General features: G+C 35.9%; 1 protein-coding gene across 4 annotated transcripts in view; it reads right to left on the bottom strand.

Annotated features, from left to right (window-relative positions):
- MAP4K3 (mitogen-activated protein kinase kinase kinase kinase 3) overlaps positions 1-21,209 on the bottom strand; it is a 188,724-nt gene that overhangs the window by 11,151 nt on the left and 156,364 nt on the right. For all 4 annotated transcript variants that reach the window (XM_060309558.2, XM_030857860.3, XM_060309559.2 and 1 more), the window contains 10 exons: positions 20,654-20,696; positions 19,285-19,444; positions 18,311-18,423; positions 15,241-15,282; positions 12,850-12,934; positions 11,367-11,446; positions 5,947-6,007; positions 5,748-5,865; positions 3,926-3,984; positions 2,821-2,924 (listed from right to left, as the gene is read on the bottom strand). In XM_060309558.2, the coding sequence (XP_060165541.1) occupies positions 2,821-2,924; positions 3,926-3,984; positions 5,748-5,865; positions 5,947-6,007; positions 11,367-11,446; positions 12,850-12,934; positions 15,241-15,282; positions 18,311-18,423; positions 19,285-19,444; positions 20,654-20,696 (865 nt within the window). The remainder of the gene's footprint in view (positions 1-2,820; positions 2,925-3,925; positions 3,985-5,747; positions 5,866-5,946; positions 6,008-11,366; positions 11,447-12,849; positions 12,935-15,240; positions 15,283-18,310; positions 18,424-19,284; positions 19,445-20,653; positions 20,697-21,209) is intronic.

The following is a 21,209-nucleotide window of genomic DNA, read 5'->3' as shown; positions in this document are numbered from 1 at the left end:
ATCTCTAAAAACTACTGAAACTGATTTATTTATTTTTTTTTATTTTTTATTTTTTTTGCGGTACGCGGGCCTCTCACCGTTGTGGCCTCTCCCGCTGCGGAGCACAGGCTCCGGACGCGCAGGCCCAGCGGCCATGGCTCACGCGCCCAGCCGCTCCGCGGCACGTGGGATCCCCCCGGACCGGGGCACGAACCCGCGTCCCCTGCATCGGCAGGCGGACTCCCAACCACTGCGCCACCAGGGAAGCCCCCTGATTTATTTTTTACTCTGGTAACTCACTGTAAATTCTAAAGAAAATAAATGATAGAGAAAATAAACAGGTGAAATGGGGCTCCCATAACTACTAGTCTTAAAGTGTCAGAAGATGCAGTGTGGTCCTCATGGCTGGAACGTGAAGCTCTGTGCACACCTGTTGTTCCCACATTCTTCCTTCCCCGTGAATGCCCAAGTGCCCCCATCCCAGAGGTCTAGACACTCCTTCACGAATACTCTCCAAACACCCTCTCTGGGAGCATTCCCACTTGGGGATATGCTATGGATAAAATCTGTCCTATTTTTAATAAGGTAAAACATTTAAAAAAATTCTCTTTGAAATGTGGAAAGAGCAGTAAGACAGGAAGAAAACAAATGCTCCCGTAGTTTTTCCTCAGTAAATATGAAAACCAACACATTGTGAATACTTCTACTTAGCTTCCAACAATAACTAAACAATATGTATAAGTCATTAACAGAAGAGGATTCCCATATAACAGTTTAAAATCCAGTCGCTATTGGTGATGGTCCTTGAGGGCAGTGACTACATCTTACTCTTTATCTCTCTAGTTAAACAACACTCTGCCTGATTCGTAATAAGTACATGAATGTCTGCTTCAATTTATAATTTTTATTTATATTGAAAATGTAGTCTAGAGAAGCAAAAACTTACTCAGAAATCTCATGAGGAGGAAGTATATGGAAAGCATAAGAATGTTTTTGAACATATCTGGTAAGAGTCGTAGTATAGAAAACATCAAAAATACTAATTGAGATAATGCCAAACGTAGAAACAAAATATACATATAGAAATCTCGAAGAAGAGACACAGAGAAAGAACTGGGTTAAGATGAAGGGAAATAAATAGGGGCATGTAGCTCAGGGAGTTTAAGTAAAGTGGGAAGAGCAAGAAGTCGTGAAGGAGGCCTGCAAGTAGAACTGTACTGTAAGTCTAACATCCTAGAATACTGGCAACAGGCCTCATCAGTCAGGGGCAGGCTCCCTGGTACCATCTATCCGGAAAAGAGAAGACATGGATGGATAATTTTTAAGCTTCCCATGTCTTCAAAGTATATTTTCTCTCTTGCATGCTCTTAATACATAAAATTCCTTTAACAGAGAAAAGGGTCTTTCATTACGTATTAGGATAAATAGTTTAACATATCAGGTAACACATAAAAGTCATTCATACTAAGGTTTAATCAGACTATTAGTATCCATGAACAACTGATGTAATGAAACTGTTTTCATTCTAATAGAGGTTAGGAATGAAAGGAAAAGGAAGGACATACTAAAAGAGACTAAGGAGGAAGACAGGGAAGGAAAGGGCTATAGAAAAATAACTACATACACTTTACCACTCAATCTAGGATACGCCATGCTTTTTGTCAAACAGGCAAGAACAAAGAGGAACTGAGAACAAAACCATGTGGCCAGAAATGGGCTGGGTTCAGCAGCTCTGCTTCGGATAATTTATAAGGCTATTTTCCCTTTCAGTTTTTGGTTTAAAGAATTTTTGTTTCAGTGAATTTATTTGTGGAAATATTACCTCAATGGGTGGTAAATTCTTGAAACTCTTTTTTTCATTTCTTTAGCCCTAGTTAATTTTGAGGTTAATAAATAATGATGTGAAAATTAAAACTAGATTCCCCAGTCACTCATAAAATTTTAAATAACAGAAGCCCATACTTTAAACATCCTAACTCTATATTATATAATTGAGGAAGAATGCACTCCAATTATATTCCGATCCCAACTTCTATGGGGATATCAAATGCTCATGAAATAAGACTACTTAATCTATATAAAATAGTGAAGAAAATAGCTTAAAAAATTCATTTGGTATTTCCTTGGGGTGACTGAGCCAGCACTTCATACATTTTAAGTTAGTTTTTCCTCTAAATTTAACTTATAGCTAAATAATATTAAATGTTTTAAAAAATATTCATTAAAGGGACCTCCCTAGTGGTCCAGTGGTAAGACTCTGCACTTCCATTGCAGGGGGCATGGGTTAGATCCCTGGTCACGGAACTAAAACCCCACATGCAGCACAGAGTGGCCAAAAAATTTTTTTTTTCTTTAAAGGTTCTAGAGAAACTAAGGCACAAAACACCATCCATGGGAAGGACTGGGAAAATTAATACATAGGCATATATCCAAAACAAATAATTTCCCCTTCATTATGGTTATCCCTTGACTTTTTAAGGCCAAATGCCAACCTGCAGGTTGTCCCTCTGCTGTGATAGAGCAGGTCAACCAGAGAACATATTCAAACAATATTTCACTGCTCTCTTAGTACCTCCTGTTCTTGACATCAGACTGTGTATGTGATCCAGTATTTCCAGCTCCCATTGCCATATCCCTGAACTATTTATCTAGTCTCTTTCAAAACTTCTATCAGGCCAACTGAGTTTTTTATAATTGGGCAGATTTTCATCACTCTGCCATATAATCAAAAATTATTACATTAAATCTTGAGAATTAACTGGAAAAAAAAAGTTTCTGAAAGAACAGGAAAACTGACAAGCTTTTATACTAAAAATGACTTAGGTTGACATTCATGCTTACCTTAATTAACATAAATTTCTGCATTGGTTCAACCCATTCTAATAGAACAATGCTAGTTTGAAGTGCCCCACATAGGTATTTGTGGCCTGTGTAAGGATTTCTCACTGTCAAGGCAAAAAAGTATATGTAAGTTTTCTTATAATACAAAAAAGTCCTTACAGTAACAGTTGCATACTTCGAAAACAAACAACAAAAGTTGACTGCCAGTTCAATTTCTTAATTAGACTGCAGAGTGAAAAAGAAATGCTGTTTCAGGTAGTAGCAGGAAACTCCCTTATCACTTGTAGGATTTTTATTTGTATTCCCAAGTGAAAATGCTGGTCCTTATGGGGCCTGGGGGCGGGAAGAAGAACTTGAGGTCTTGTGGTAGCAGAGAGATTAGCAAGATCCTGAAGAAAGGGTCTAAGTAGGTTTGGGGAGAACTTCCCAAATTGATAGCTGCAGCACATGTAGGGGCAGGTGATTCAGGGTGCTTTTTGGTAGTCATGTTCAGAGGCAGTAATGCTTTGGGCCGCACTACATGAAGACATTAATCAAATCTCAGATAACAGGTTTACAAATAATAAAACTGAATTGCCTCAGAGTTTTTTAAGGGAGGAAAGGAAACTGTTTTTGGTTTTCCCTAAATGCAAATCAACCAGTTAGTTGTTATGGGGGTTGGGGAGGACTTTTGGCTAGTGGTGTGTGATCAGGGAGACTATAACCTTCACATCACAAGCATAACGTTTCATCTATTAAAGGTATGAGAATAAATAATAAGTATGCTGAGTGAATAAACGTAGCCTCATAAGCCATTACAAAGCAAAATGGTGAATGATCAGTAACGGGCTCCTTAGAGAACAGGATGTGATCAAGTACTGTAATAAAGTCATTCTCCATTTATCTAGTCAATAAATTATCTGCAAAACAACTACATGTGTAAGGTACTATATGAACATAGAATGACCAATATATGTATTTTATTTAAAAGGGAAAAATAAACTATTACTGGCAGAACGTCCTGGAGTAGTACTGTTTTACGCTAGATTTAAAAATGTGCCTCACAGCATCTTCTTACCCACTCTGCAAAGCAGGAGAGCTACATGATTTTGGACAGTTTACTTACCAACACAACACTTCTGACACCACTTGGTTTCAGGGATTTTTGCTGATACAGCAAATTTCCTAAATGGAAATGGAAATGGAAATGAATATATAATACATGTAGGCAAAGTTAGTATATGAAAATATAGTACTGTTATAGTTCAGTGGAGAAAAGATGAGTTGTTTAAAAACTGGTCCTGACATAACAGATCATCTATTAAAAATAAGAATAAATTGGATATCTTTCTCAACTCCCCCTAATCAATTCCAAATGGATTAAGGATTTAAATATGAAAAACAAAACTATAAAATATTTACATTTTAGAATACGACCTTGGGATTTCTTTTTTTTTTAAGTCTTTTTATTGAATTTGTTACAATATTGCTTCTGTTTTATGTTTTGTGTTTTTGGCCGCAAGGCATGTGCTCCCCGTGGGGAATGGAACCCACACCCCTTGCATTGGAAGGCAAAGTCTTAACCACTGGACCACCACAGAAGTCCTGGGATTTCTTTTAAAAATGCAAAAATAAATCATACAGGAAAATACTGATAAACTTAAATTGATATTTCTTTCACTGCTATATCCATAGCACCTCAAACTATGAGTGGCATTCAATTTGTTGAATGAATTTGTTTAATACATTATTAACTTTGGTTTACCAAAAGACACCACTGAGAAAGTAAAAAGATGAGCCACAAACTGATGTAAGAATAGGTCTCTATTCTGACAAAACGATATCAAAAAGTTAATGCATTAACATTTATGTGCCTTACATTTTTGGGGGGCTCTTTACTTTTAAAGCTTGGAGGTCAGTTTCCATGCTGACAGGAATTTAGGATTATCAAGTTAGAAACCTGAATGGAGTCATACTTTAAGTAGGCAGAAAAATAACAGCACAAAGTGGCAGCTGGGAGAAAAAGAGGGGCACATAAACTGTACAGGAAGAAAGAAACTCCCTGACTAGTTATAGGAGCAATATCCCTAAGTCCAACTACAGATATTATAATACAAATGTAATAAATCAAGTTCATAATCATAACTAAGTCACCATGAAAAGATCCAGTTAAACTCAGTGTAATCTATTTTAAAGACAGAAAAGCTTACAGTGTATTTTAAAATGATTTTCATCCAAAAGTTAATCTTTTAAAAGTTTTTGTGCACGAAGGGGCAAATGTTAGCTATACTGTAAACTCAGCAATTAACAACAATAGATTTTCAAGGTACTTAAAAGTTAAGGTTCTACATTAGTTGCTTTACAACTAATATTGTAAAGGAAGAATGGTTACATTATAAAGTTTTTGTAAAATACAGTTTATACCAAACTCAAAAGATTTTTACTCAACAAATGAGGCCCAATATAATAATAACCAAAAAGAAGAAAGAACATAACTAAAAATCCCTGAAAGTAGAAAAGCAAAAATCTCGATTTCTAAGTAGTAATTATCTTCTAACAAAAATCTTCATTTAATAACTCACTTAAATTTTCTAAGTTTAGAAACTACTTGGAGAAAATTCATTTTATTCAGACTGACACAAATAAGTCAAAAACACTATATGTGACATAAAATTACCAGCAAATTACAGGAAAAAAAATAGTTTTAACCTTGTAGAAAAAAAATTAAAAACTCAGAAAGAAAATGCTTGATATAAGTACAAAGTATAAAGCAGAAAATTTTAGAAGAATGTGATAAACACTTGTAAAAATACATTACTTCTTACAGTTTTTCATTACACGTGATTTCTACAAACCCGTGCTTTTTCAATTTCTGTAGTATATCTATTTTTTAGAATGAATTAACATATTATCTCTAAGGATGAAAACATAGTTAAATGTACAGTTACCTTGGCAGTATTCTGTCGGGGAGTTTGTGTGCTGGAATAGAAACGGGTAACTTTTGCATTTGTCTCGCATAATCAAAAAGCCCTGGTAAATTATGGGAATAAAGCTGAGAAGCTTTACCTGCAGAGAAAAATATATGTCATAAAAGCTGATAACATAAATAGGAGCAACTGTAAGGTATTTAAAAACTGAAAGACTTACCAGATATTGATAGTAAACAATTGTTCATTACATACAACCATGTACACCTTCGGGGGAATAGCTGATTTAAAAAAAAAAAAAAGCACAAAGTTTACAAAGGATAATAGATAATAGCAGTGTAAATATGTACATATTAACCATGTAGCTATCATATCATTAGGCCAGTTCTTAAAAAAGAAACTTATTTTTAATAGAAATTCATTTTATAAGGCAAGTAAAACAAGATGCTACACATACATATTTATATGGAAGAAAAATAAATTAGCAGTGTAATTTCATTATCTAAGTTCCAACATGACATGATTAGCTCCACTCTCCTTATGGTTAGGACTACATAATCCCAAACTACACAGGGAAAAGGACATTTTCAAACAATGTCTATTCCTTTATTTTGGTTCTGGGGTTTTAAATAATTAAGACTCTCCTGTGTACTTCCAAAAAACGGTCTTATCTAGGCATATGGACATGCACGGCTTTTGGAGCAGAAGAGAAAAAAGGATCACGGTGTAGTGAAACACAGGATGTGGAAATAGTAGGTATGGAGGAAAAAAAGGCCAAGAGAGAATATGATGAAAACTTATAAATCATAAAGGACATATATATGGAATTCATTACTGAAATCTAGCACATAAGAACTGGGAGACACCTCTCTGTAAGCTTTAAGGTGATTAGTATTTAGGGTAAAGAAAGGGATTTCATGAAACATATATTTTGAAGGAAAAAAAACCACTGCTCTCATTAACACATTTCATACGCATATCAGTGGTTCTCAAAGTGGTCATTGCACCAGCACCATCAGCATCACCCGGCATTGTTAGAAATGAGAAATGCAAATTCTTGGACCTCATCTCAGAGCCACTGAAGTAGAAGCTCTAAAGGTGGGTCCAGCAATCTACAGTTTAATCAGCCCTCCAGGTGATTCTGTTGCATATTGAAGTTTGAGAACCACTGATGAATGTAATTAAGCATTGTGATTTAACAAGTTTGGTTGCTGGGTTTGCCCTGCCAATTCCTACTAGGTTACTCCAAAACAGACTGGGATGAGGGTAGGGAACAGAAAGAAGGAAGAGACTAATGATGAAACATATCAAGGCCTCTAAGGACATTACATTAAAAAAGCCTTTAAAAGTCACAATGATGGTCCTAAATAATTAAAACATAAGTAATAATAAAAGGGTGAGAAACAAAGTAAAATCTATTTTTAATAAAACCTGTTTCATTTATTTGCAAAATGTACCCACATAAAACACCTAATGTCTCCAAGCAAGTAAAATGTGGCACTGCTATGTTTTTTTTTTTTTTGCTGTCCTGTGTGGCTTGTGAAATCTTAGTTCCCCCACCAGGGATTGAACCCATGCCCCCTGGGTTCAATGGATTCAATCCCATTGAATTGGAAGCGCAATTCAATGGGACTGAATTGGAAGCGCAGAGCCCTAACCATTGGACTGCCAGGGAAGTTCTGCTATGTGGGTTTTTTTAAAAAAATATTTATGTATGTATGTATTTATTTAGTTGTGCCGGGTCTTAGTTGTGGCAGGCAGGCTCCTTAGTTGTGGCATGTGGGCTCCTTAGTTGTGGCATGTGGGCTCCTTAGTTGCAGCAGCTGAGCTCCTTACTTGCAGCTCACCAACTCCTTAGTTGTGGCATGTGAACTCTTAGTTAAGGCATGCATGTGGGATCTAATTCCCTGACCAGGGATCGAACCTGGGTCCCCTGCATTGGGAGTGTGGAGTCTTATCCACTGCGCCACCAGGGAAGTCCTCCCGCCAAGTGGTTTTTAATTTTAGAAAACTTGCCTATAACCATGCCTCAGACTGCAAGAACATAAACAACATTTCCTGCTTTATGCTCTCATAAAAGTTTCACAGAAGAATTGAGAATTCATTGGCTATATTGAGAAAATTAGGCAGATAAAAAAAGAAAATTAGGCAGATAATTCCAAGTCACATACCAGTACATGTTACCAAAGTAGCAAGAAACTGATTTTTATTTAATTCAGTGTTGAAGTGAGTTTATTTCCATAAAAATACATATTTACAAAGTACTACAAGTACCAAACCAAACAAATTTATCATGGGACTATATATTTGTAAATATAAGTGAGTTTATTTAATACAAGCATATATAAAGTACCAGGGTAAGACACAAATTCCTTCGGTAATATAAACATAGGGACAATGGAAGAGTATTTATGCAAAGTTTTATTAAGTGTTGGATTTTCACTTCGGATTTTCATTTTTAGCCACGTTTAATAAAACTCTGAAGCTTTTCTAGATTTCTAATGCCTACTTCTCTTAGCAAAATAGGCTCTGGATGAAATAATCAGTTTAGTAAAGCTATATAGTGCTTAAGAAGAGTAGGTTCTGGGGACTTCCCTGGTGGCACAGTGGTTAAGAATCCACCTGCCAACGCAGAGGCCACGGGTTCGAGCCCTGGTCCGAGAAGATCCCACATGCCGCGGAGCAGCTAAGCCTGTGAGCCACAACTACGGAGCCTGCGCTCTAGAGCCCACGAGCCACAACTACTGAGCCCATGCACCACAACTACTGAAGCCTGCGCACCTAGAGCCCGTGCTCCCCAACAAGAGAAGCCACTGCAATGAGAAGCCTGCGCAACGCAACGAAGAGTAGCCCCCGCTCGCTGCAACGAAAGAAAGTCCACGTGCAGCAACAAAGACCCAACAAAGCCCAAAATAAATAAAATAAACAAATTTATTTAAAAAAAAAAAAAGGAAGAGTAGGTTCTGCATTTTGCCTAGATTTAGACAGCTGCTTTCTCATTGACTCTGTGACCTTGGATAACTGACTTATTTCTGTGTCTCAGTGTTCTTATTTGTAAAATGGAGCTCCTATCCCAACACTGTTGCTGCGGTGAGTGAACACGATGTTCCTTGTAGGTGTAAGATGCTTAGAAGACTTGCGTACATTGAGCACTCCATAAATGCTAGCTATAAATAATAACAGCAGAAAAAGATTTGTAAATCAAGACCCTGTTCTGTGTCATTTTCTCACCTTTCAGCATCTTCCCCTATCTAGCAGACTCATGCCACCCAGTTTCTTTCCTTAGAGTACAGAGAAAACCAGCCTAATAATCAATTTCACAGGAAGATGGAAAAACTTAAGATCTCACACATACGTGTTCTCTACTCTTATAGGCTTCCTCTGGGAGGGAAAACATTCACCTTGATGGGCATGTTTAGCTCAGAAAATATTACCGTAATAGTGTAATTTCAAATGCTAAAGCACCTAAGAAGGGGAGTTACTGCAGAGTGGGAATGGGGGGGTTGAAGGTACCTTCACTTAACAGCCCTTTAAATTAGGTTGATAAATGCTTACCCCATGTAAACATGACATTGGTCTTGTTCTTTACAATTAATATTGTTAACAGTACTATGATTTTTAGGTATCTTATTATATCCAAAAAAATTTACCACTTTTGACTGTTATTTACTAGTTATTATAAATAACAAGATTCTTTTCTTTTTTCCCTAGTTCATATGTGTTTTTCAGCCACTTCACTGTATACCTTTTTCCAGATTAAGATTTAGAGTAAGTATATCAGTTAAGGATCTTGTTAGAAAATCTGTTTAAAAAACGTTGTAATGGGCTTCCCTGGTGGCGCAGTGGTTGAGAGTCCGCCTGCCGATGCAGGGGATGTGGGTTCGTGCACCGGTCCAAGAAGATCCCACATGCCGCGGAGCGGCTGTGCCCGTGAGCCATGGCCGCTGAGCCTGTGCGTCCGGAGTCTGTGCTCCGCAACGGGAGAGGCCACAACAGTGAGAGGCCCACAAACCGCAAAAAAAAAAAAAAAAAAAAAAAGTTGTGATGAGAAAAGATGGAAATGTTTAGTTTTGAAGAAATCATCATTACTTACGGATTTTTCTATTTTATTTGTAATCGATTTACATTAATAATGGAGAATTAGTCATACATCTCACAGGCACCCAAAACTCAACGTTACCAAACTGAATGCATCATTATTCCCTTCAAACTGACCTCTCCTTCTGTATACCACATCCTGCCAAGTTGTACTGTCACTCATCCAGTCACTCAAGTTGGAAAACTGAAGTCAACCTAGACTTCTTCCATTCTTTTTTTTTTTTTCTTTTTTTTTTTTTGCGGTACGTGGCCACTGTTGTGGCCTCTCCCGCTGTGGAGCACAGGCTTGGGACGCGCAGGCTCAGCGGCCATGGCTCACAGGCCCAGCCGCTCCGCGGCATGCGGGATCCTCCCGGACCAGGGCACGAACCCACGTCCCCTGCATCAGCAGGCAGACTCTCAACCACTGTGCCACCAGGGAAGCCCCAACCTAGACTTCTTAACCTCCTTGTTGAACTGGTCATTCAGTCTGGCCAATTGTAGCTCTTTAATTCTCTAAGTCCTGTGTTTCTCTATAGAAGTGATACAAGTGGGAGAGGCAGTATGGTGAAGTATTTAAGGACATGGACTCTGGAGCCAGCTCGCCTGGGTCCATATCCCAGTTCAGCCACTTAACAGCTGTGGGATCTCTGAAAAGCTACTTTCTGAGCCTCAGATTTCTCATCTGAAATGAGAATAATAATGGTATCTACTTCTAAGAGTCACTGTGAAGATTAATAGCATTTAAAAACAGTACCTGGCACGTAATAAGATTTATACAGGTATTGGCTATTAATACCATCATCATTATCATCATTTTTGTGGGTAGGTTGTTTAGCAGTTCTGGTCTCTGGGTACTAAATGCCAAAAGCTTCCTCTAAGTCATTGTGACAATCAAAATGTCCCCATACAATTCCAAACCCCATTTTTCCCCCTCTGTCCTCTCCACTTCTGCTCTGACTAAACACTTCTTTACCGTTTAACCATAATCTCTAGTCTCACCTCTCACCACAATGCAAACAGATATTTCTAAAACACAGATCTGATCATCAGCATGTTACACAAAGCTCTGGGGTTTGGCACCCGCCTACCCATCCACCTTCATTTATTGTTACTATTCTACACTCATTCTATACTCCAATCGAATTATCCATTCATAGTTCCCCATGCTTGCCATGCTCTTTCATGTTGATCCTCTAACTTTCCACTCATCATCATTTATGGTCCATCTTAAATGTCTCTCTCCTTCTCAGCTCCCCACAGGAGGTGCTACTGATACCCACCTCTGTGGCTTATACTTTGTACTCACTCCTCCTGTGACATCTAACTTGAAGTGTGTTGCAGTTATTGGTTTACATGTTTGTTTCCTCTATTAGATCATGAGCTACTTAAAGGTGAGGACTAATCTTGTGTGTCTTTAGCACCTGGTAAATAGAATATGCTCTGGGAAGGTTTTACGAACAAAAGAGGCAACAAATCATAGCACTGAAACATTTCTTGTTTAGTGTCTGTGTACAATAACTTAAGAATTAAAAAAAAAAGGAAAAATACAAAATAACATACCTGTTCCATTGATGTTTCATGAAGTTCATTGAGATTCAAGGTATAAATCCCTTCTTCAGCACCAAATATCAAGTACTGATCTGAAATGACAAAAGTAATCCACTGATTTTGATATATAAAATACTCTTTAAAAGAATTTATATAATCTAAAATTAAGTATATATGTATTAATATATGAAAAAAGAATTACTGTGGTCTGTAAGCAGTATTTTTTATTTTAATGCAAATAAGTAGTTAGAAACTCTAGCTCAAGGAATTGAGTTATATGCAAATATTAGCCTCAAAGCAGTGAAGAAAATTTTATGAAAAGAGGTTTTGAAGAATGGCATGCTAGGACTCCTCACTCGTCAGAGGGTGCTAAGGACTGGCACAGAATCTGCAGCAACTTTTCTAAATTCCCTCTTGGAGGGGATCACGTGCAACTGACATACAGAATGCAAATCAAGACCAGCTGATACAGACGCAAAGTATTTTTGCAGATGGGCTATTATTATAAACATGACATCAGAAAAACCAAGATCTGACTACAGCCTATTTAAAAAGTTAACTAAAACTGGGATGCTTGCTAGGGTACTCAATATCTTCTAGAAGATATTAGAAGTTTGACCATGGTTCTGTTTGATCAGTTTTTATGATAATATAAAACAGCAGGTGAAGAACTTCTCCATGCTAAACTGAAGTATCCTGAGAACAACTTAGAATGCCAAGAACATTCCTATAATGCACAGTATTTAGGATTAGTACTGGGAGATTAAAGGCATAAGCTTTGTGGTCAGACAGGACTGGACTGGGATCAAATTGCAGCTCTACTACCGACTGGCTGTGAAACAATGAACCTCTCCTTTTTTTTTTTTTTTTTTTTGCGGTGCGCGGGCCTCTTACTGCCGTGGCCTCTCCCATTGCAGAGCACAGGCTCCGGATGCGCAGGCTCAGCAGCCATGGCTCACGGGCCCAGCCGCTCCGCGGCATGTGGGACCTTCCCAGACCAGGGCACGAACCCGTGTCCCCTGCATCGGCAGGCGGACTCTCAGCCACTGTGCCACCAGGGAAGCCCAATGAACCTCTCTTGAGTGTCATTTTCTTCACCTGTGAAATAAAAGTACCTACAGCTTGGATTTTTCAAAGATTTAGTAAGAATACCTCTGTGTGTGTGTGTGAGTGACAGACAGAGAAAGAGAGAGAAGGAGAGACCATACGTTTGTACATATCTCTACGTGTATCTTTATAAAGACAGATGGCACAGAGTATATGGTTTCAGTACATCGATATGGTGACTACACAGTGAAATTTTAATACCATGTGTCACCTCAAACACTGCTAATAACATAGAGAAACATATTTACCTTAAAAACATTTCTTTTTAAATTGTAACAAAATTTTCTTCAGAAAGGTATGCAGAAAGTGATTAAAACTGAGTGCTTTCCTGGTCTCATGAAAACACTAAACAATCAGAAAGATAACAGATAAAAATATATAGTACTACCTCTTGTGTCTGGGTTTATCCATGATGTTGCACAGTGAATTTTCAAGGGACATCCATTAAAAACCTTTGAAAAACATGCACCCATCTGGAAAAAACAAAAAATAACCAAATAAATCTAACGAGTCCTAGTCATTTGCCTTACAGTGGTATCACAAAGGTTTCAGGCACAACTGTCAGATGATATAAGATTTTACTTAGAAGAATCATTTTATTCTTCCTATCTTCTCAAATAAACAAAGCAGTAATAGCAACTAATTCTGCACAATAATTGCTTACAGAAGAATTACTTACATGTCCCACATTAAGAGTAATACAATATTCTCTGGTAAGAAGGAAATCATAATCTCTACAAAGGTGAAAATTTTCTTACTTGGTTTCATGAGCCTAAAAATAGCACTAAGCACTGAATTTAATATTACAAAGTGGAAAAGGTATGGTTGATTTGAAATTCATATACGGACTTTAACCTCAAAACAGAGATGTACTTTTTAAAAAAGTTGAGCAATCTGATTATTTTCCCTGGAAGGATTCAACAAAAAGCTTTAGTTTTTGATGTTAATATTTATTTATCAAGCTTATTTACAAACCTTTCAGATAATAAATACCTTATAGTGAAAAATAATATCACTCATTTGAACGTTTTTTGATAGTCAAAGAGTAAGATGTTAGTTTTGAAATTATTGTTCTGGTTAGAATAAAAAAATACAAGAAAGCTTACCCATTTAATTACTTTTACAAACAAAAACTTGGGGAAAAAAGAATACAGAAATATGTGGTAAGGACAGCATCGTGCATCATTTTAGAGCAGGAATGTTTTCTTTACCAACAGGGAGATAATACTGTGAGCGATTACTGTTGACTACAGTGGAGTAAAAATATTAACACAAAATAATCAAAATATTAAATCTTAAGATTTCCTTTTTACTCACAGAAACCTACCAACCAGTATTTTTTTTTTTTGAAGATGTTGGGGGTAGGAGTTTATTAATTAATTTATTTATTTTTGCTGTGTTGGGTCTTCGTTTCTGTGCGAGGGCTTTCTCTAGTTGTGGCAAGCGGGGGCCACTCTTCATCGCGGTGCGCGGGCCTCTCACTATCTCGGCCTCTCGTTGCGGAGCACAGGCTCCAGACGCACAGGCTCAGTAGTTGTGCCTCACAGACCTAGTTGCTCCACGACATGTGGGATCCTTCGAGAACAGGGCTCGAACCCGTGTCCCCTGCGTTAGCAGGCAGATCCTCAACCACTGCGCCACCAGGGAAGCCCCCCAACCAGTATCTTTAAGATTTTGGTTCCCAGAAAAGAACAATAGCCTGGCAATACCACCAGGTGGTAGGAGACCAGTAAAAAATGTTTTGATGGTGTAGGGCAGAAATTATATCACTTAACTAACCCTGATAATTATCCTTTAAGACAGGTACCAAAATTCACATATTAAGGTATTGCTAAACCCCTTAAAAATCCAAATGACGAAATGAGGTACAAAACAATCAAACCAGTCCCAACCTAAAGCTAGTTTGTATAGTTGGTCCATAGTTATCAGCTCTTCCCTGTCAACTGTATACCTGATAAAGGAATTTCATCTTGTAGCCCAAAAGGAAATCTCATCCCTATTGTATACATAAATCTCTAGCCTCAGGAGCCCTTTACACTCAAAACTTCTTTTTGTAAAATGAGGTATGATTATTTAGATCTTTATACTAATTAAAAGGTAGAGTTAAAAAGTAAAAAGGCTAAATAGTAGAGTTGGGAGGTTAAAAACCAGAAAAATTATGGACATTGTCTAAACTAGTATTACATAAGGTTTTAGATTAGAGATTTGTATCAGCGAAAATGTAGTTCTATCCATACTAACCTAAAATTACATTGAGTTAATATCATTTTAATCCTAAAAAGGACAGCATGGTATATATAGATATAAAAAACCTACAAGGACTATAACATAGGACATTTACGTTCTAGTTCTAGGTCTGGTTAGAGTTGGGTGCTGTTTTGTGATCTTGGTGACTAAGATCTTTGGGTCTCAGTTTCATTCATGGGCAAAAAATAGAGTTTGGGCCAGATGCTCCTTCAATGTTCCCTCTAGTTCTAAAATTCTATGTTTTTGATAACCGTGCATTTTTCACATTCCTTCAAAAATATGTGCAAAGAAAATATTAATAATTTTTGAATAAAGCAGCTTTTTAAAATGTATAATTTATCGTAATTTTCTTTTGAAAAGTTACTTTTCAGATATAATCAATTAATATGTAAATTAGCAATCTTTTAGTTTTTTTCAATAATAATGGATTCTTTCAAACAGGCAAAAAAATCCAACCAAAGGTACACATTCAAGCAATTATTTGTCATTGTATTTAGTTTGAGAACTTAACCTATTTGGTATTTATACTTACGTGCACTTTAGGTGTTGGGGGTAGGCCGTTACTAATAGGCTTCTAGAAAAAGAACACATGCATGATTATACTTCTTGTTGTTTGGTATATCAGTACTGTATTTCAAACACATGTATCAGAATAAAATACATGAATACATTCTCTTGGTCAAACAAAACATTATAGATAATACTGAAGTCCCCTATAATCCTTTCACACTCCACTTATTCCTAGTACCTGCCCCCTCAAAATGGTTTATCGCGTATCCTTCCAAACTTTTCTCTAGGCAATTATATGTACTCATGTATTTGTGTATCCTTCCAGGCCTTTTTGCACATATTTAGATACAATGTCCCCACAGAAGTACTGTTTTTGTGTGTGTTTTAGAACATAAACAGTTATTCACTGTTTATCAACTTGTTCTTTGCCTTAACATTGGGTCTTGGACAGCATAAGTACATTGACTCATTTGCTTTAACTGCAGCACAGTATGAATATAACATACTTTATTTAGCAATTCCCTAATTGTTATTGGATATTTAAAATTATTTTCAAATTTTTACTATAACAACAATATGGAAATGATCACCCTTGCACATACCTTACTACATGTGTGAATGTTTTTTTTTTAAGGTATGTTGTGAGAAGTGAAACTTCTGGAATATGGGGTCTGTACCTTTACATTTTAGTGGATACTGACTGCCAAACTGCCTTTCCAAGTGCCCACTTCATATCGCTCCCACCAGCAATGTACGAGAGTCCTGGTTCCTTATGGTCTCACAGACACTTAATGTTCTCAAACTGATAACAGTTTTTACAAGAGTAAAAAATGTTTTCTCCTGTGTTTCTCGTTAACTTGCATGCCACTGATTACTAGGAAGGTTGAGAATCTTTGTAAAAAAGTTTTTCCTCTTCTGTGAATTCTTCCCACCCCCGCCCCGCCCCCCCCCCTTTTTTTTTAACTGAGTTACCTTTTTCTTATCTATTTGTTGGAGCTCCTTATATATCTAGACTTAAATATTTTATGTTATATATATATTACAAATGTTTTCTCCTAGTCTGCACATTATGTTAACCTTGTTTACAGAGTGTTTTGTCAAGTGAAGTTTTAAATTTTGATGGACTCAAATGCATGAATCATTGGTCATAGTATACTGATAATTTAAGGAGAGGAAAAATAGCACATCGCTCAACTATTACAATATTCTCAACAGTACCAGAAATTTCTCCAAGGGGCTACATTCCTGGGGTATATGATTTATCCCTGGAGAAGGAATCTCCTTGGGAGAGATTATAATTTAAACGTAAATTTAATGAAAGTCTAGGTTTCTTTTGAGGTTAATCTTAAGAGCGTTTTAAGGAATGACATTATAATTTTTTCTCAATCTCATATAAATCAGAATTGTTTAAATGAGACCAAAATTAAAAAGCTACTGTTAATTGATTTCATATACATGATACAATTGAAATATTCTGTGTAGTACTACTTACATGAGTAACTTTTAGACATTTCTAAAATTAAGACTATGAAATTTTACTTTGTAGATATGTTTATGAGGATGTACAGCCTAATACTGCCATCAATTTCTGATATTTTTTTTCCATTTTGCAAATGATTTATGTACTTATTTTTTATCACATATCATCTATTTTAGCAAAACATCATTTTTAATTAGGGAGCTCTGAATGTTCTGTCAGATTTAACTTAAGTACTGACAGAATTGGCTGTAAATAATTTCAAGAAGCTCTACAAACTGTAATCATGTTTCAATATACCAGGGATACTGTTTATCCTGATACAGTCATGACATATTTATTTCAGAATTATTGAGACTGTTAGTTTAATTACTAGTTCCTTATCCTGATAAAATAAGGTAATAGAAAAAGTGAATTAAAAGTGCATAAATTCAAAAATGTATTCATCTCTCAAAGGTTATTATACTGTGTTGCAAAATCATTAGGCTGCATTTTTATACTACCACATTAGCAGGGCTGCTAAAATTTAAACTGATGAAAGCAAAAAGGCACTACTCAGTTGTACAGACTTCATAAATCCTATTATTCCTACAGGACATTTCACTTTTGTTAAAAATGTCTTAAGTTTCACAAATTACAATGCATAACCCCAGTCAAGTGCTTTAACTGAATTATAAAAAATGGTATGTCATATCTATAGTGAAATCTTATGAAACAGTTGAACAGATACAGAACAAAAGCCTCTAGCAATGTGCTTAGTGCACAAAGTATAGCTGTATGCACATAACCATATGTCCTGTAAATTTCTAGAAAAATAACCAATGTCATTATACACAAAAACTTCTCCCAAAATACTGTCTTGTGATCTTGTTGGCAACCGCTGAATTGGGAATTTTAAGGATTTTTTTTGTTTGTTTTAAGTTCTATGATGATGGACAAATGTTGCCTGATGATTAAGAGTAAATTCTTTACAAATGTTAACAATTTTTAATCTCCCTGATAAATTCTATTTATGTTTTAGTAGTTATGTCATAGTGTTTTATCTAACATTTGTAACAGGAATAGCTGGTAAGGCTAACTTCACCTTTCCTAAAGTGATATCTTATATCTATTAGAAAATAATCTTAATTTTTCTTCCTTGTTAGCTATTTTCTTTGAGTAAGAGTAGTAATATCACAAATTATGTAACAGAAATTTGTCCTGAGGTAGAAGCTATGGCTTTCCTTATCTGTCCATGTCCTTCCTTCAGTAAGTTCATTAGACTGTAAAAGCAATGTATAAGAATCATTCTAATCAACAAGAATAATATTTTCTCAACAATCACAAGAATACTAAGTGTTTAGCTGTATGCAGAGGTCACATTTTATAATATGCAATATAACAAATTGGCCTAAATAATTTGACGAGTAGAAAGCTTTCATTCATGTTTACCATAGCGAAGTCATTTTTTTCAAGATTTAAACAATCTATTATCATTATAATTCATATATTAAAATATAAACATACAAATTTAAAATATATAATTGCTAGAGTTCCATCAATTATAACTGCAAAACTAATTTAATAGTGAAAAAGGAAACACATACAAGTAGAGCTTATGAATATAAATACCTACTGGTACATCTTTCTTTTCTTTCCTCGCAAGGTTTGTGCCTCTGTGGTCATTCTGTTGTTGATATAATGAACCGTCTCGTTCACCGTTTAACTGGAAGGAGCTCACTCCATTTCCTTCAGTAAGATATATTTAAATATATTAGAAAAGGATTAATTTTTATGAAAATTTTCATTCAGAAAATTATCAAGTAGGAAACAAAAAATATTATCTCTGAGACAGTTTCAGCCTTCATTTGGGATTACCCTATCAGAATATTTACTACTGTAAGAAGTCTTATATATATATGTTCTTCTACTTTTATCTCTATTTCTTTCACATATGCAAATTAAAATTCAGGCTGTATCTAAGTACATATATTTGTGTTAAAAATAAAAGAAATACTGAATACATAACTACTTTCAGGAAAGGGGCAATTTATAGTCTGTTATCCAAGAAACATTAGTTGCTCTTTTTTTAATTTCTTCTTTTGCATAACACACAAGACACTTTACAGTATTAAAACAGTACCTTCTAGTATTACTTTGGAGGCAAATACCTAGCACATACTGACAATCATTTTTCTAAAAATGATTAAATGAAATAAAATAAAGGAGTCAGGCAAGGTATCCTCTTCTTTTTCTAAAACAGTAGTAGCCTAGGACCAAACACATTTTCCTTGTTTGTTCAGAGTTTAATTTCTTTTGTTGTCACACTCTAGATATATAACGAATTGGGTACAAACGATTCTCCAAAAGAGGGAAGGCTAGATATGAAATGAGAAAGAAAAGGCAAAATATCCCAGACTGGGTCATAGGTAATCCTGTCATAAAAACAAACGATGAGGCAAAAAGCAGAAAACATCTCTAGAGCCATTGCCTTCCTTCTCCCTTCCGCAAAGGAATTTCAAATAATCTCTTAAAAGGAGTCCCTCCATTTTTTTCACACATTATGAAAACCTGGCAACATTCTTATTTCACCTTCCCTTCCCCCATTACCTAAAGCAACAGGCTTCTGTGGAGGTAACCTGGGAGGTGGTGGCCTAGGTGGAACTTGGGAGGGCTTTGCTGGGCTCTCTGACGTGGGACATCTCTTGATTGTTCCTTGATTATCATCCTCAGTAGAATGAGTTTCCTGTGGTATGAATATGGACTTAGGCTGAAATAATACAGAAAAGGAGACCAATGATTACACATGAAATTATTCGTGTTTCATTAAACATGAAAAATACTGAATATCTGCCCTGAAGTAAATATTATTATATATCAGAGGCTTGCAAACTGTGTTTACTAGTTGAGTTTCAACTCTTATTGGATTATTCAACTATCTGGTTCAGGTAATCTTAATATATATCCTAAAAATGTACACCTAAAATATTTTCTCAGGAAAAAAAAAGACCTGTTTCTATTAATTCCTCACAAGCCTGCCCACTTAGACTTGCCAAATAAAAATATTCTGGTCTTTACGATCCCCAATCTAAATGAGTCTCCTTTTATTTTAAACATTCAGGCTAATCAAAGTTCAGCTCCTTACAAGGCTAATCTAAACTGTCTCTTTAAGGTGACTCATTATCTTTTATGTTAATGCTTAATCTTTCAGACAGGGGGCAGAAGAAGATGCCAATGAAAATTTTATCAAATGAGAGAATACTAACTCAGCAATATGGGATACCTGGGGAACACTGTGCAGACAATGGAAAAAGCTTCAGTCAGCTGAAGGTTTGGAGAATTTATAAATTCTTATAATGTGTCCCTTATTAGGAAGACTGCTCAGCACTTATCTCTTTGAAGTTCAGATCTCTGTATTTCTGCTAATGTAAAACTGAACAAGCAAGAACAGTCCTATTTACCTGGGTGAATCGTGATTTTCTTAAAAGTAAAATAAAAACAAAATATAGTAATACACTGGATATCTAGACTGGTCAGACTCCAATTCTCATTTATAAATCAATTTATAATTGATTGCAAACCTTACAACTCATTTTATAAACAGTCCATTTTATAATTAGAATTTGCTATGCATATGAACTTAATCAGCTGCTAGTAGATTATAGATTTTGAAGAAAAAAATCTTATTAAAAGTATGAGTTTTCTAACCCAAGTGAAATACTAATCCATTAATTTAATCATTTTCATGTACAAATTTCTGGAACTTATTATTTAGAATAAACACCAAATGACAAGTTGGATGATTTAAAAAAGACAAACAAAAACAATCACAATTGTCTACTTATATCATGGTTAGTAACTTCTTCATGACTTTTCTTTGTGGATCCCAAGTTTAAATAAGCCACAGAGTAAGTATTAATACAGTATTAAAGTGGCAGACACACGTACACAATTCAAACCGAGACACAAATCTGCTTACCTTTGGTGGCAAAGGAGGTGGAACTTTTGCTTTCATGGTTGAACTATAAAAACATAAACACTTAGAATCAGAACTCGTCATTTTACAAACAAATCATTACTAAAATATGATTATTTTTTTAAAGATATGGAAGAAAATTTTGTATAAATAAGTTTCTTTTTCTAAGGTTATGAGTGATTTTCAAAATACTTTGTGAAATGTTCAAGTTATGCTAAATGAAGTATTATTCAAAAGTAACTGAGTAGATATGCTTTCCTTTTTTTTTTTTTTCGTGGTACACAGGCCTCTCACTGTTGTGGCCTCTCCCATTGTGGAGCACAGGCTCTGGACGCACAGGCTCAGCGGCCATGGCTCACGGGCCCAGCTGCTCCATGGCATGTGGGATCTTCCCGGACCGGGGCACGAACCCGTGTCCCCTGCATTGGCAGGCGGACTCTCAACCACTGCGCCACCAGGGAAGCCCTAGATATGCTTTCTTGTTTTCAAATATTATTTTAGTAATTAAAACTGGAAAAGATAGCCACAATTCCAATTTATATCAATTGAAAGGTAAATA

The sequence above is a fragment of the Globicephala melas genome, chromosome 12 (assembly GCF_963455315.2).
Source record: "Globicephala melas chromosome 12, mGloMel1.2, whole genome shotgun sequence".
Taxonomy (NCBI): domain Eukaryota; kingdom Metazoa; phylum Chordata; class Mammalia; order Artiodactyla; family Delphinidae; genus Globicephala; species Globicephala melas.
Note: the sequence above shows the minus strand (reverse complement) of the source record. Positions and strands in the feature narration are given on the sequence as shown.